Source organism: Neovison vison, chromosome 1 (assembly GCF_020171115.1).
Source record: "Neovison vison isolate M4711 chromosome 1, ASM_NN_V1, whole genome shotgun sequence".
NCBI classification, from domain to species: Eukaryota; Metazoa; Chordata; class Mammalia; order Carnivora; family Mustelidae; genus Neogale; species Neogale vison.
The window spans coordinates 256,309,000-256,324,216 of NC_058091.1; the positions used below are offsets into that span (position 1 = coordinate 256,309,000).

At 52.9% G+C, this 15,217-nt stretch overlaps 1 protein-coding gene across 2 annotated transcripts in view; it reads right to left on the bottom strand.

Annotated features, from left to right (window-relative positions):
• Positions 1-1,775: 1,775 nt before the first annotated feature.
• Positions 1,776-15,217, bottom strand: part of FGF18 (fibroblast growth factor 18) — a 32,601-nt gene continuing 19,159 nt past the window's right edge. The window contains exons 4-6 of one of the 2 annotated variants that reach the window (XM_044229565.1): positions 9,614-9,720; positions 2,814-2,902; positions 1,776-2,096 (exon numbers count right to left, since the gene is read on the bottom strand). In XM_044229565.1, coding sequence (XP_044085500.1) covers positions 1,907-2,096; positions 2,814-2,902; positions 9,614-9,720 — 386 coding nt within the window. In that variant the 3' untranslated portion in view covers positions 1,776-1,906. Of the gene's footprint in view, positions 2,903-9,613; positions 9,721-15,217 lie in introns of both variants that reach the window. The other variant, XM_044229574.1, reaches the window with a different exon arrangement.

Genomic DNA, 15,217 nt, shown 5'->3' on the forward strand with positions numbered 1-15,217 from the left:
GGCTCTGCTCAGTTCACTGCTCTGTCTCTTGCCTCCAGAACAGCATGTGGCACAGGGTAAACTAAACCCATATTGATTGGATGAATAAATAAATGATTGATTGACTTCTGACTCCATAATTTTCTAGCTTGAATTGCTTTGAGCAGGTCATTTCATGTCTCTGAAACGTTCAGTGCAAAAGGTAATACACACCCATCTCACAGGGTTAGTGTTTAAATTAAATGACAGTGTAAAAGGAGTTGACACCCGTAGGTGCTCAGTAAATGACAACCACCATCATAATTACTCTCCCCAGGGGTCTGAGGCTCAGTCACCCACCCACTGAGGCCTTGGACACATTGATGGGCTCTCTGAGCCTCCGTCAAGTGTGCGCATGTGTCCCCCACCGGGGCGTGCAGTGAGGCCAGGCAGGCTGTGGTAAGTCCGCAGCAGGCCATCTGAAACACAGGAGGCACTCACCAAGGGGCAGCTACCTCCACCCTGGGGAGTGTAGGATGTGGACACCAGCCCCAGCTTTCTTATTCTGTGATCTTGGGGAAGCTGCTAAATATTTCTGAGCCTCAGTCTCCTCCATTTATGAGATGGGAATAATGATAGTATCTTCCCCGCAGGATGTCCTGAGGTGACAATGAGATTGTGCACCTGAACGGGCTTCACAAAGCCCCAAGCCAATGTGCTGTGACACAAGGGATGGGGCCCAGGGGTGGAGAGAGACCCTCATAATGCACGGAGGAAGGACAGAACCAGGAGCTGTGCTTTGCCAGAGCTCGGAGGTGGGTTGCAGAGGGAGCACACATGTCAGAAGCCAAGTCCCCGCCCAGCCAGGAGCCCTTTGCAGAGAAGGTTCTCCTGCCCTCCTCTTTCCTTCCTCTCTGTAGGGCCTCACTGGGGTCTTCTGGCCAATCTTGGCAGGAGGTGGTTTCAAAAGAGGCAGGGAACAGCCGCAGGACCCCACAGGAGGCAACCTCCTCTTCAGTCAACCTTCTGCCCAATCTGCTTCCCATCCCAAGACAAAGCTGGCCTCTCCCCTCCATCCTGGCCAGGTCCTGGGGAAGACCTAGAAGATAGAGCCCCTGGAAGTTCAAGAGGCAGACAGACTTCTTGCACTCCCACCCATGAGAGTTTAAAAGGAGAAACACCAGTCTCCTCTTGACCTGGGCCCTCTGACTCCACCAGACACAGAAGGAGGCCCACTGGTGCCTTGCTCAGCTGGTGTCTGGCAAAATCCAGATGGGGCTACACAAATGACTCGAGCAATAATCCCTAGACTGTAAGTTTCATGCAGTATGATTTTGGGTCTGTATTGTTCTTTGATGAATTCCCATTACCTAAAACAGTGCCTGGCCTTTAATTAAGTGCCTAGTAATCATATGTTGAATGAACAGTTCCAACAAGAAATGAGTGAATGAAGCAATTAATCAGTGACTAAGTGAAGTTCCCTGGGAGGCTGGCATGTTTTGGGCGAGTTTTTAGGTAAATACCCAGTGCCTGGAGTCGGCAAGCAAATGTTTGTGAACGATTATGCCTGAATCAGTTATCCAATCAGTGACGCATTGAAATATAATGTCTCTGAGGGCAAGGCTGTCCGGAAGCAAAGATCCCTTGGTCTAAGGCCGCATTCTCACAGCCTGGAGCAGTGTGCGGAGCAGGCGCGAGTTCCCCACCCCTGCTCTAAGAGCCCCGATTGCAGACCCGGAGGAAGGAAACACAAGGGGGCCCCCGCCCTGCCTGAGCCCCACCACCCCCCACCACTCACCTCAGGGTTTTTTTAAATAATTTGTCAATTGTTTTTAATTGTTGAGGCAGTAATACTTGGTTCATGAAACTGCAATATACAGAGAGGTGAAATAAATAGCTTATATATATAATATATATATAATATAGCTGGTTTTAAAATATTCCCTTATCATTGGTGTACTAGGTCACGTGAGTCACGGAAGGTCGATAGCAGCATCCTCCAGAACTGCGAGCAAGGCAGGGTCACTTGATTGGACGAGGCCGTCTGTCGTCGGAAGTCGAGGCGCCGAGAATTCCGAGGGGCACGCCTTCCCTGCGCGGTGTCTCGGGACAGCTTGCAGCGGACAATAAATAAATGACTGCAAACCAGAGAGCGATTTTTGTTGGAGTCTGGGGCAGGGATAGGGGTTGGGAAAGACGGGGAGTCTGGGGATAGGTACTACTTTCTCTTTGTTTTTCTTTTCTTTTTTTTTTCTCTTTTCTTTTTTTTTTTTCTTTTTTGCTTTGCCTTTTTTTTTTTTTTTTTTTTTTTTTTTCTTTCAGAACCTTTGGGAAAAAGGACTTTGGTTTCTCAGAGTGTCGTTTTCCTCATTCAAATCCTCCTCTGGGGACAAGATTAGAGTTGTCTGTTCCTAGAGAGAGACAAGCACCTGTCCGTTGACAGCAGTCCCTTTTCGTGAGTCTTTTGTCATAGACAGGGGGTTTCAAGTCAACAATAAAATCCTTATTGCTCCCCCCTCCCCAAGAGTTTTGGTTCAGTTTTTGTCTTCTTTTAAACACAATGTACAAAAATAGAGCTTCTTCCTAATTTTTCATGTAAAAATATTCCTCTGATGCAGTTCTCTGTGAGTGTGAGTGTGGGCCAGGGGGCAGCCCAGGGGACTGCGGTGGGGCCAGCCTAGCCAGGGTGCGTGGGGCGGATCCGCCGGGACCTCTTGGTCACCGTGGTATACTTGAAGGGCTTCTGCAGCTCTGCCTGCCCCTTGGGGTAGCGTTTCATGAAGTGCACGTCCTGCTGGTTCTCCCGAGTCTTGGGACCCTTCCGTGGCCGCCCCTTCTTGGTGAAGCCCACGTACCAGCCAGAGTACTTGGCAGACATCAGGGCTGTGTAGTTGTTCTCCAGGACCTTCTCAATGAATACACACTCCTTGCTGGTGCCATCGGGCTGTAGGAGGCAAGAAAAGAAGGAGGTGAGAGGGGAAGGGTGGGTACGAGGGGCAAGCTATACGGACAGGGTGTGGGTAGGTGGCAGAGGCTTGGGGCAGTAAAGTCGAGAGGGCCTAACCCAAGTTTTGTCCGCAGCACTTTCACTTCCTAGATCTGCGGGGTGGACTTGTCATATCGGCCCCTGCCTCCTTCCTCACCGGCCAATTAGGTAATAGATTCCCCACAGAGAATAGAGACCCAGACCTGGCCAATAAAACATTATTTCCCATGACTGGTGCAGAGCTGGGCATGTGGCCTGACTCATCCAATCAGAGTGCTCCTCAAGACCCTTGTTTAATCCCCCCGAACATAGGCTGATTTAAACAAGAGAAACACCTAAGGCTGAAGCAAAAGCAGCCATTTTACCACTATGAGGAAAAACGCTGTCTGACAACAAGGCCAACACAGAGGTAGTCATGCCAAGAGGAAGGGAATGACAGAAACCAAGTCCTCGTCACATCCTTTGGGCTCTGGACCAAGCAGTATCTAAGTTCGTTACCTCACTGTGATGTGGGCCAATAATATCTCATTTCCTTTAAAGTCGTAGAGATTAGTGCACAAAACCTGATACAGAGTCAGCTACACCGCGGCCACTCCACTCCTCTGCAATATAGTTAAATTCAAATAACATTTAATGTGGGATATGGTGCATTTTAAATGTTTGGTGTGAAGAGGGGAACTCCAAGAATAAGAGTTTTTGCATAGCCAGACTCCAGAGCCTATGCCTTTGGTTCTGAGATTTCAGGCTCCCCAGCAGATGTGCGAACTCCCTAGGAGACAAGGGATGCCGGGCAAGGATTACTAGATTTTGAGTCAGGAGCTGAATCAACTCTAACACTTCCTTATGTGACCTCAGGCTAGTTAATTCCACGCGCTAGACGTCGCGTTCCTCATCTGACCAAACCAGGACAGTGGCCCCGCGTCACATAAATGTGAGGAATGATACTTATACTTGAGCCTCATACACGGTAGGAACTTGCTGAATTATTTCAGAATTGCAGGTAGTTCAGATGGGTGCTGGCCTCCCTCCCTGGATCGGATCTGGACAAAGGACGGTGGGAGGCAGGGCTCTGACCCTCCTTCCTGAGACAGTTGAATCGCTCCATGTAGCAGAGTGGGAAGCACACAAAGCTGGAAGGCCTGAATTAGCAGCACTCGAGTTTCCAACTAACATCTCCAAATTTAGGCCGGGCCCACTCCTCGTTCCGGACGGATGCCCAGCCAAGTTGGAAGCCCAGCGGTCTGGCTGTGCGTGGTGACTGAGGTGTGAGTTCCAACCTTTTGTTTGAAGTGGAAAACAGGCTGGAGCTTCCAGGAACGTTCACCTTTGAGTGGAGGGCAAACTTGGGCCCTGCAGACAAAGTGCTGAACTTTGCAGAAAGGGACAGGCAGGGTAAGAAAACATTCTCCGGAGGCTGAGATCTTTCGAGGAGGCTGCAGAGCAGGCAGGGGGTGGGACTGGGAGACATGTGGGACCCAGAGGACAGTATCTGTCAGGGGGTGAAGAGTGAGGGACTCTGGTGAGGGAAGTGGGGCATTTGTACAAGGCAAGCAGAAAGCAGAAGGGAGCGGTCTCTGGCCAGCCCCCTCCCCCACCATGGATAATTCTGTAAGCTGCCTATCCAACCTGAGTCCAGGTCCCTCGGTCACTCTCAATGAAACAGTCACAGCAAACTGAACAAAGCCTACACCATGCTGTTCCCTGCCACAGAATGCCTGCCACTACCTGGAAAACTGCTTTTATCCTTCAGGGTCAACCTCCTCCAGGAAGCTTTCCTTGACTGCCATCTATCTCCCTCGGCATGTCCTCTTCTTCATTTAAGACTCCATTCAAGCATCAGGTTTTATTGGACTCACATATTCCAGCTTCTCCCCTTGGCACCCATTCCTCCTCCTACCCCACTCCACCCCAACAGAACAATCCCATATCTGCCTGCCTCCTCATTAGCCCAAGAGCTTCAGGAGGTCAGGACAACCTGTCAGTTGCCCTCATGGCTCAGCCATAGGTCTCTGGCCCCCAGAGCATTTGTGGTTGAATAAAGGAGAGTTCTGGTATAGTACTGGTGGTAGGGAACCCCTCAAAATGCTTTCTTCTAAAAGAAAGGAGATGCTGCCTCCTGGATCCCTCACTGATGTCCCAGAGACCATCATGAGCTAGGGGAGGCCCTCCTGGAGGCGTGCTGAGAAAGGGACAGAGCAGGCAGAGGACCAGCATGCCCGGCCTGGCCCACCTGGTCTCCATACCCCTTCATTCATTCACTCATTCAGCATTTACTGCTTGTTAATTATAAGCCAAACATCTCCGTGTGCATTATTTCATTTAATCCTCTGAACTTGCTCAGATAAACTCTCCCTGCTTGAAGAAAACAGAGTTCCAAAAAGCCAAAATGTCTTGCCCAAGGTCATGGGGCTTCTAAGAGGCAGAGCCACTGTAGCTCATTCCTGCTCTGTCCAGTTTCAGAGAGGTCCAGGAGAAGAAAGAATGTGGAAGAGAGGGCAGAGCACTGCCTGTCAAAAACACCTCCCCTCCGCAGGCCCACATGGCCACCATCAGCATGAAGCAAGGTCTTGGACATGCGAGGTGTGGGCACAGTGCCTGGCAATGTGTTTGTATGTATCCAGGTATACTTATGAGGGCTGAAACTCTGAGCCCCTTGGAGAGCTCAGGAGCCCCTTGGGAGGAGCCATGGGACCCATGATGGTCCCAAGTCCCCACTCCCCCCAACACCCCCCACACCCCACCCACCCCTGGGAGCTAAGACTCAGCAGATTCAAAGCTAATGGCAGGCTGCACCTGGCCTTGACCCTCACCTCTACTCCTGACTACCTCTCTGACCCTGTTTATTGCCTGCAAAGATTTTTTTAAAATCACCTATACTTGAACCTCACCCCCCCAAAATGCTGACACAATAGGTTCGGGCAAGGCAGACCATCAGTATTTACAGAGTGAGTGAATATCCCATCACAGAACTTTGGTGATTAAGTAGAATTTGAGCATCTCTCCCTCCTCCACGGCCTCCAACCTCCAACCTCCTCCTTTCCAAACTGGAGTCCTATTCCTTCTATTTGATCTGAAGACTGAATCCTGATGACATCATTTGGCCCCTAGGTCCCGTCTTACTTGAAACTAGAACTACCCCCTGGACATTTGTAGTTATGTGAGCCAAAAAATTTCTTTTTTGCTCAAGGCATTTTGAGTTGAGCTTCGGTCGTTCACAACCAAAGCAGTCTTCACAAAGATATGGTGGTGGGTGGGGGGCCCCTCTGCCCTGAAAGGTCTTGGGCCCTGTGCTGCCCCAAAGAGGGCTCACCAGGGATCACTCAGGTGGGGGCAGCTGAGAAAATAATCGATCTGGGTTGAATATTCAGAGATGCGGGGCGGGGGGAGGGGGGATGCCGAGCACACAGTGCTCTATACTCAACAGCTATTTGTGGAGTGGAAGGATGTACACCCTCCTGGGCGAGATGGACGTGGGGTCCAGGAAGCTGGCGCAGTGAAGGGGGCTCCCTGAGCATGCAGGGGCTCGGGGCAGAGCTCTGGTATGTGATTGTTACAGTGCAGCAGAGGAGTGAGGAGCTAGAGCCGGGGCCCAGAACATCTGAAAAGGCTCTGCTGGGGGCTCGTTGCATGTGCCCTGCGGGGGCCAAAGAGGTTCAAGGCTGGCACCCAGGGTCTAGACCACCCAAGAAAGCTCCAAAGGAGTCAGAGCCTAAGCTAAGGCCAAGGGTTCCCACAGCTGACGGAGTAACTTTGGGGCCTGGCTTCAAAGGGGAAATGAATGACTATTTGTCAATTGCCCACCAGATACCAGCATCATTGCTGCCATGGTACAGATGAGGACACTGAGGCTCAGGAGTGAGGGGACCTGACACCCCAGCCTGACGTGAGTAATTTTGGCTGTGGAAATTCGGAAAGCAAGAAGCATTTTTCTACTTCTTTGGTGCTCGTGCGGCTCTTTGGCCCCGGTACCCAGAACATGGGTGGATGGATCCGGAATCAGCCCTCAGTGAGCTCTCTGTCTAGTTGCAAGATGTAGGCACAGGAACAAACAGTGAAAACTCGGGTTAGCGACAAGCAACAGAGGACTGTGTGTGGGATTATGAGCTCCAGGGCAGGTGTGCTATACGAGGGGTTGGAGAAGCTAGAAGCTGCTGAAGGCTGAGCAGGACTTAGAGCAGGTGGACAGAGGGAAGGGCAATCATCGTGTACAAAGCCCGAGTGCCCCATCCAGAGAGTGGTAGTTAGCAGGGCCATGGGTCTGGCTTAAGGAACCTGAGGATGGGTGGCAGGGCTGTGAGGCCAGGGAGGAGCCCAGGCCCTCTGTGTCTCCCCAGGGAGTCTGGCCTTTCTCTAGTAGACGGTAGACGGTGTGAACCCAGGCATAGGTTTTGAGATGGGTTAGGGGTGAAAGACAGGGGATGCTCTTAGAGAGCTGACGGTCGGTAGTGGGCAAAGGCAAATAGCCTGGGCTGGGAGTCCTGAAGCAGCCAGGACAACAGTTCCTGGGAAAGGATGAGGCCACAACAGAGGCGGGGACATCAATGAAGAACAACACGGGGGCAACCTCAGGACCTTGGGACCTGACTGTCTGGGAGGCTGTGATGAAACAGCACCCCATGAGCCTGTGACCTCTATCTACAGGGGCCAGAGACAGTGAGGGAAGCTGGGCTAGGCAGAGGGCAACAGGAGGTCTGCCCAGGGCAATCCTGGGGCAGGTGGATTTGGGGCCCATCCTTGGAGCCCCCGCCCCCTGGGGCCAGCCCAGAAGACAGGCGCGTCCTTACCGGGATGGGGGAGCTGCCTCGAGGGGAGCAGGAAGGAGGGAGCCCTCTCCGGGCTGCGCCGAGCCTGGCGGAGCCCGCGCCAGCTGAACCGTCCCCAATATTAATGACGGGAGAGAGGGCGAGGGGGCAGGAAATCGGATCCGGCTCCTGTGGAAGCGGTGACTCAGCGGCCAGCCGGCGGGCGGGCGGTGGGCGGCCGGCGGCGGGGAGCGGGGCTGCTCTTTTGACCCCAGCGCGGCCCTCCTGGGGTCAAGCTGCCGGGAAGCGCGCAGCGCAGAGGGAGGGGCGCGCGGGCACCGGGCACGGCGGGCTGCCGCGCGCCCCCCCTGGAACCCGCGGGAAAAGGAAGCCGAGCGTCCAGCCGCAGGCAGGTTGGGCCTGGGAGGCGGCCCGGGCGGGCAGCAGAACAAAGCGCCTGACGCGGGGCCGGGCCGCGCCGCCACAGGAAACGCACGGCCAGGCCAGGGGACCCGGCGCCCGGCCCGCCCGCCGCCCCTGCCCCGATCCCCTCGCCTGTCGGCCGGCCGCCCCGGGACGCGGAAAGTGAATCACTAATTAAAACCACTCCTCGGCGTCCCGGAGCTGCGCTCTGCGGATTACTATTACTGCGCTCTCTGAGAAGCTTCGGCTGGCGTGGGCAGTGCGGCGGAAACCTCTCTGCCTTCCAGACCGGGCTTGGAATCCGCGCGGCTCTAGTGTGGGACCCGGGACAAGTGCCCGCAACGGGGCGGAGCCTCAGCTTTCTCATCTGCGAAATGGGGATGGTAGTGGTAGCGACCTCATGGGATTATTTGGGAGTATTTTTGCACAGTGCCTGGCAGAAGTAGATGCTCAATTAGCCAAAGCTACTGGTAGTGTTATCATTAACAAATAAGAAGCAACGGTACTCGGGCTCAAGTCCCTGGCCTGTTGTACTCTCCGCAGCTACCAGGGTGTAGAGGAGGGGAAGACAGAGAAGAGTTGGGGGCTTCCAGAAAACAAAACCATGACTTAAACAGGAATTGGGGCTTGGGCCTGTGCTTCCTCCTCCCAACACGGTGTAATAAATGCAAATCACCAGCCCGGGCCTTGCCGCCAAACAGGAAGAGCCGTCCTTCTTAGAATCAGGATCTACCCTGTACCCCTCACTCCACCTGCCCAACGGAATCATTTTGCAAGTTAGATATGGGGCCGGGGCGGGGGGGGGGGGGTTCAGTAGGGGTAGGCAAAGGGAAGGGAACACAGAGCGTGTGCACCATGGAGCGACTATCCCTAACACCATCCACCGGAGCCCCCAAAGGAAGCAAGTGTATGAACTTCACAAATAGGCACACCCAAGAAAAAAGGGGGACACCAAGCAGCACCCGCGGAAACTATGAGCCCCATGTGGGTCCATGCCCCCATACCCACACCCCACCCTAATTTGTTACATGCAGCTCTGTGGCCTATGCCCAAGTAGTAAAACCTTCCTGAAATGCTAGAACCATAAGGCCCAGCACTGAGACAGCAGTGGGGTCCAGGAGATGCTGTATTTCTCTGCAAACCCCTGGCGATTATTCAATCAATGCTGTGGCCCCAGCCCTTGGCCAGCCATTTCCCTGTTCTCGGAAAGCAGACACACACAGGCAGGGAGGCCTGAGCCCCTCCGGGTCCACAACCAGCAGGAGAGAGCAGGACCCTGCCTGCTCCCCAAAGTCATGGCCTTGGATACCTCAGCCTGGCAGGCTGGAATGTGGGTAGAGAAGGGCCTAAAGGAAGAGATTACACTCAGAATCACACACACACACACTCACCCGGCTTGTTTTCCATGTGGGGCTGACAAGGCCCTGAGCGCCCTGTTCCAGCTGCCCAGAGTTTCCAGGGGGAACCCTCCCGAATACCCTGGGAATTCCAGACCATCACTCACCTTCCCCACGAGCTTGCCTTTCCGGTTCATACACAGGTAGAATTCCGTCTCCTTGCCCTTGATCCGGACTTGACTACCGAAGGTGTCTGTCTCCACTAGGAGCTGGGCTTCGAAAGGCAGAAGGAGAATAAGACACATTTTTTTTTTTTTTTTTTTTTACCAGGGACAATGGTTTGGCGGAAAAGCTCAGCAACTAACCCCGTCCCTGGACCCCCTCACTGTTCCAACATCAGGCATGGGCGAGGTTTTGAACAGGTCTCATTGGAGCACTCCACCCCTTAGGCAGCCAGAGAAAGCTTCCCCACCCCCAGCCTCTCTTGACTGCACTTGGGTCCTAGATGGCTCCAGCTGGGAGGGTTGTTCTGCCCCTCGTTGCTAACTCTACCTCATCACCCACTCTATCAGCCCCTCACCTCTGTTCCCCAGAATAGGACACACAGCCACCAATAATCCCAGAGAAGTAGCAGTCTCTGGAGTTAGGGCACAGAAAAATGCATGCAAGGTTGCATGGGCACGCACACACCCTGCCTTGGGGGACATCAAGCTACTTCCTTCAAAATTTGGGCCAAAGGCCTCTCTCTCCAGGGCGAACATCTAGAACCCCTGCTATGTCCCCTCCCCTGCCACACCTTTGCCACTCAAAGTGGGGAAGGCCCAGCGAAAGGAGGTTTAAGGCCCCCGGGAATGGAGACTATCTTCAGAATATTCTACTTTCTCAATCAAGGCCACAGAGGCTAAAATGTAGCTAACCCAGGAACCCAGACATCTCAGTTGGGACATAATATTCCCAGGTTTGAAGTAGGAGACCCCAACTAAATGACCCATTCTCCATAGAGCTGTCCAGAGCTGATCCCCCAAAGCCCTGATTGTGAAAGGGCATCAAGTGGTCAAAGGGTGACTGTTCCTTGATGTGCCATGTCCAGATCCCTCCCTGTCCATCTGCCAATCCAATTTTTCTCCCTAGTAAGGTGCTGTGTGACTTCAGTAGGCCACCCATCCTCTCTGAGCTCTTTCTCCTATCTGGCCTTGAATTCTATGCCTGAATCCCTCTGCAACACCTTCTCCCCACTGCTGCCTTCTTTGCCTATGACCTCCTCATTCTCACCCTCCCATCTCTGATCCTTTGCTTCCCAGCACCTGCCCCTCCCTCACCCACAAACTTTTTAATTTTAGTGACAAGGGACTTGCTTCTCCATAACAAAAATCATAGCCCTAAATACAGCATCCTTGGAGCCACAAAGAGTGTACCTCAGTGCCCCTAAAATACACTAGGTATGATTTTAATAAAAAAATTTAAAAATATATACCCTGGTGCCCTGCTGTGAAAATTAAAACCATCTGGAACTCAGGATTTCCAATAATTAATCTAGCCCTCCTTTGACACCACTACTAATTAAAATATGATATCCCACCTTTCCAAGGAAAATAAGAAGAATTTACATAAAATTTAAAGATCTAACAAGAATTTAGTAATTCTAGTAACAGGGAGGGAGGGGGAGGCACATTCTTCTCTCCACCTTCCCCCATCCCTAGTAAACACAGTCAAGAATATTAAGCAGCACTGAGATAGGGGGTTACAAGACCCTCATCCTCCCGGCTCCCCTTTAATTCAAACTCCCTGAAGCTCTCCCTGGGAACCCAGGCCAAACATCAGAGCAACCTGGGGCTTGCTTTCTGCATCTCCTCCAAAACTCTGGCCCCACACAGAATGGTGGTTGTGGGGTTCAGGAATGTCTCCCATCCTAGGGCGGTGAAGAAGACAGCCCAAGTAAGGGAAAGGCGAGAGCTTTGGAACGCACAGATTTGGGTATGAATCCCTGGCCCCGCTTGCCAACTACGTGCCTCTGGGCCTCAGTTTCCTGACCCATAAAATGGTTGTAATCATCCTTAATCTTCAAAAGGTATTGTGAGGATCCCACAGAAGGAAGGCAGAAAGGGCCTAGCACCTGTTATCAGAGGCCAGGTGAGGGAAGTGTAAGTTTCATAATATTGTGTAAGTTTCATGGTAACGGCAAAACAAAACTTTTTTCCCCTAAACACACACAAACACACAGCATAGTCTGTTGGGAAAAAATCAGATGTGTGTAAAAGGGCAGAAGTGGAGCCAAACTTGCCTCCCCAGGCATGCGCTCTAACCTGAACTTCTTCGGTATCCTCCAGGGTTATGGGCATCCCACACGGTAAGTGCATCAGAACGTGCCTTGGACTGGGACTTATGGGGTCTGATTCCATTTCTGGCATCGCCACGCTAGACTGTATCACCTTGAGCCAGGCACGGCCCCCTTCTGAGTCTCAGTCTCCTGCTCTGTGCAAGGGGGAGGGGGAGGCTCACCCCTATTCTGATTCTCTCTGGGACTGGGGCAGAGCCTAGGAGAAGGTTAGGGATGGGAGACTGTAGAAAAGGGGTCAGGCCCCAGAACTATGGCCCAAGAGACCCCAAGTGAGTCTGAGAGGAAGTCTGCCCCTCTCCCAGCATGTGCCTGGACCTCCGTCCTCAGAACAGCTCCTACCATTCTGGCTCCTGTGTGAGCCCACTGAAATTTATACATTCCCTTGAGCTTGGGTGGCTTTGTCCCCTTTTTATAGTTTAGGAAACTGGCTTTCAGAGAAGCAACCCAGCAGGAGGGTCTGCCTGACTTTCTGCTGGGTCCTGGGCACCAGGGGAGGGCCCCCAACTCTGGAGAGGTGTAGTTCCCTGCCCCCGCAACCCCTAATTCTCATCAGCTGCGGCCCACCACAGCAAGCCCTGGCCTTTGCCTGAGCGGTCCAAAGGCCTAAGCTTGGGGCTGGGCTGCACCCCCACCCCCACAAGCCCAGCTGCCCTCACCCCAGCATGGGGAAGGTCTGCTCCGGATACCATGCAGGGGAGCCAGAAGTCTGTTCTTCCCGACCACAGCAGGCCTTGCCGTGACCTAGACTCCACTCGGGCGCATGACATAATGAGGAGGGAGCCGGGCCAGAATTATGTAAAGTCTGCAGGGACTAATAGCAGCAGCAGTTCTCAGAAAGAGAGAGAAAGAGAAAGAGAGAGCGAGCAAGATGGAGAGAGAGAGACCCCACCCACCCAGGCCAGGTTTGCTCACAGCCTACCTCACCCATAGCATCGCATTCCCCCTTCTCATGACCCAAGCCCCCAACACGCAACTCTCAGGAGCTTAGAAACCTCATCTGGGCTCAGTTGCATTCTCAAGGCCTGTACCAGACCAGGCAGGAGGAGTCTGGGATGTTATCTGGCTCCCCTTGTCATCAGAACCCCTCTCCAGGCATCCCCCCCACCCAGACTGCACAACTCGGCAGCCTCCACCCTCTGCCAGAAAAAGCCTTTAAAAATAAAAAAATTAATTTTATCTCTTTCCTGCTGAAAGCCTTCTAGGGATCTTCAACTCACTTAAAATCTAGCCTCTTCATGGAGACCCATTGGGGGCACACATTCTGGTCCCTACTGGTCATTCCTATGTCCTACCCTCACTCACAGCCTGCCAGCCAGCAAGCCTCTTTGCTGTTCCTCTCTGACACACCAGGCACACTCCCACCTCAGAGCCTTTGCACTTGCTATTCCCTCTACCCGGAGGCTGCCTTGCCTAGAGCTTCCCATTGAGGCTTCTCTTCTCTTAGGTTGCTACTCAAATATCCCTTCCTCAGAGAGGCCTTTCCTACACCTCCCCAGTCCAGCACTACCCATCCGCTGCTCCATTTTCCTTAGAGCTCTTCTCTACATGGTCTTAGTTGCTATATTCCTTTTTTCTACCATCTGTCTCTCCACTGGAAGGTAAGCTCCACGACAGCAGGGCCTTATCTGTCTTATACACCACTGTGATTTCCAGTACCTAGCCCATACCTGGCTCATAGGAAATGACCAACAAGTAAGTTTTAGTAAACGCATAAGCGGCTTTGTGAAGTAGATATGAGTAACCCTATCTAAGGTAAGAGTTAAAGAAAACAAGACTCAGGGAGGTGAAGGGGCTTGCCCAAGGGCACACAGCTGATCAAAGCAGCGCAGGTGTTGGGACCCAGTCTAAGTCCAGAGTCAAGTCCCTTAGCCACTCTGCCCCCACTGGTGTTCTCCTGGTGCTACTCCTCCGACTCACCCAAACTCTGAGCTCCCACCCACCTGTGCCTAGCCTCAGGATTACTACCACATCTTTCAGTTTGCTGTATGACAGAGGTGAAAACCCCGTTCCTCTCTGGGCCAGGCCTAGGTGACTTCCAAGGCCTCTTTCAGTACTGCCCCTCTAGAAATATTATCAGTAACGTACATTTACTTAGAGCTTATGAGGTAGTGGGCTCTATATGCATTCTGCCACCTGCAATAGCCTCATAATAATCCCATGAGGTGAGAACTTATTATCATCCACATGGTACAGGTGAGAAAACTGAGTCCCAAGGTTACCCAGTGATGGAGTTAAACCCCAGGCAGGCTAGCCCAGAAGTCTGGGTCTTACCTCATCCACCACTGCTCTTCCCTCTACATCAGTCCCTTTCCTGGGGGAGTAAGTGAGTCAACACCAAAGGCAGGGAAGGTCTTTGCTCTGACCTCACTCTCTTGACACAGAAGGACTATCGGTAAGGACGCCTACAAAGCCCTTTCTATAAAAAACCCAACTAGTGCTGCCTTTTTTTCTTCCCTAAGTGGTTTAAGTCACAAGGATAATTGAGAAGTCCCAATGAATACTTACTCGGGCATTTACCATCCGTCAGGCACGGTGCTTAGAGTGAACGTGCAATGCCTCGTTGGATCCTTGCGATCCTCTGAGGTAAGAACTATGACACCCTTTTGATGGGTGAAGAGACTGAAGCACAGAGCAGACAACTTATGCGCCCAGAGCCGCCCGGTAGGCCCAGGATCTGAACACCGGCAGAGTAACCCCAGAGCTCATCTGAGCCAGACAGAGGTTCTGAGGTAGGGCAGCAGCAGGAGACAGACATCCTGCAGGCCGGTCATGGCAGGGAAAAAGGAGGTGACACCGACTGACTGACTGACTGACTGATTCCAGTGTGATTCCCTAGCTGGGCCTCCCAGTGTGTGACCCAGGGCCTCACTTTGATGGCCTTTGGTTTGAAGCGTAGGAAACAGCAGGGAAAGACACAGAGAGGCGGCCAAAAAACCAGACAGAGACACAGTGCAAAGAGAGACACAGGAGACAGGAACCGAAGGAGGAAGCCCAAGAGAACAAAGCTGGAGAAGGGGGGTTTCTTTCCCCGCCTCAAGCTTCAGCCTCAACCCCCCCACCCCGAGACCTGTGGGAGCAGTGTGGGAGCCAAAACCCCCCCAGGCCCTGGGTGAGATGACCAGCAGCTGTCGGGCCTCTGTGGTTCCAGGGCTGACTGCGCCCCTGGCCACTCTCCAGGTGTCCTCCAGCGAGGAAATGTCCTTGCCACCAAAGGCACCAGAAGGTCAGCGCAAATCAGTCCTCCCTTCCTCCCTCTGAAGGTGGACCAGGTGGGGAGGAGGGGGTGGGGAGAAGGAACACTTCCTGGAGATGTTTCCACATCACTCTACACACACACACACACACACACACACACAAACACAGAGGCTTTCTCCCAAAGTCCCCTTCTCCTAATGTCCCCGAAGGACGTTTTTTGCAGGCCACGTGGGCTTGC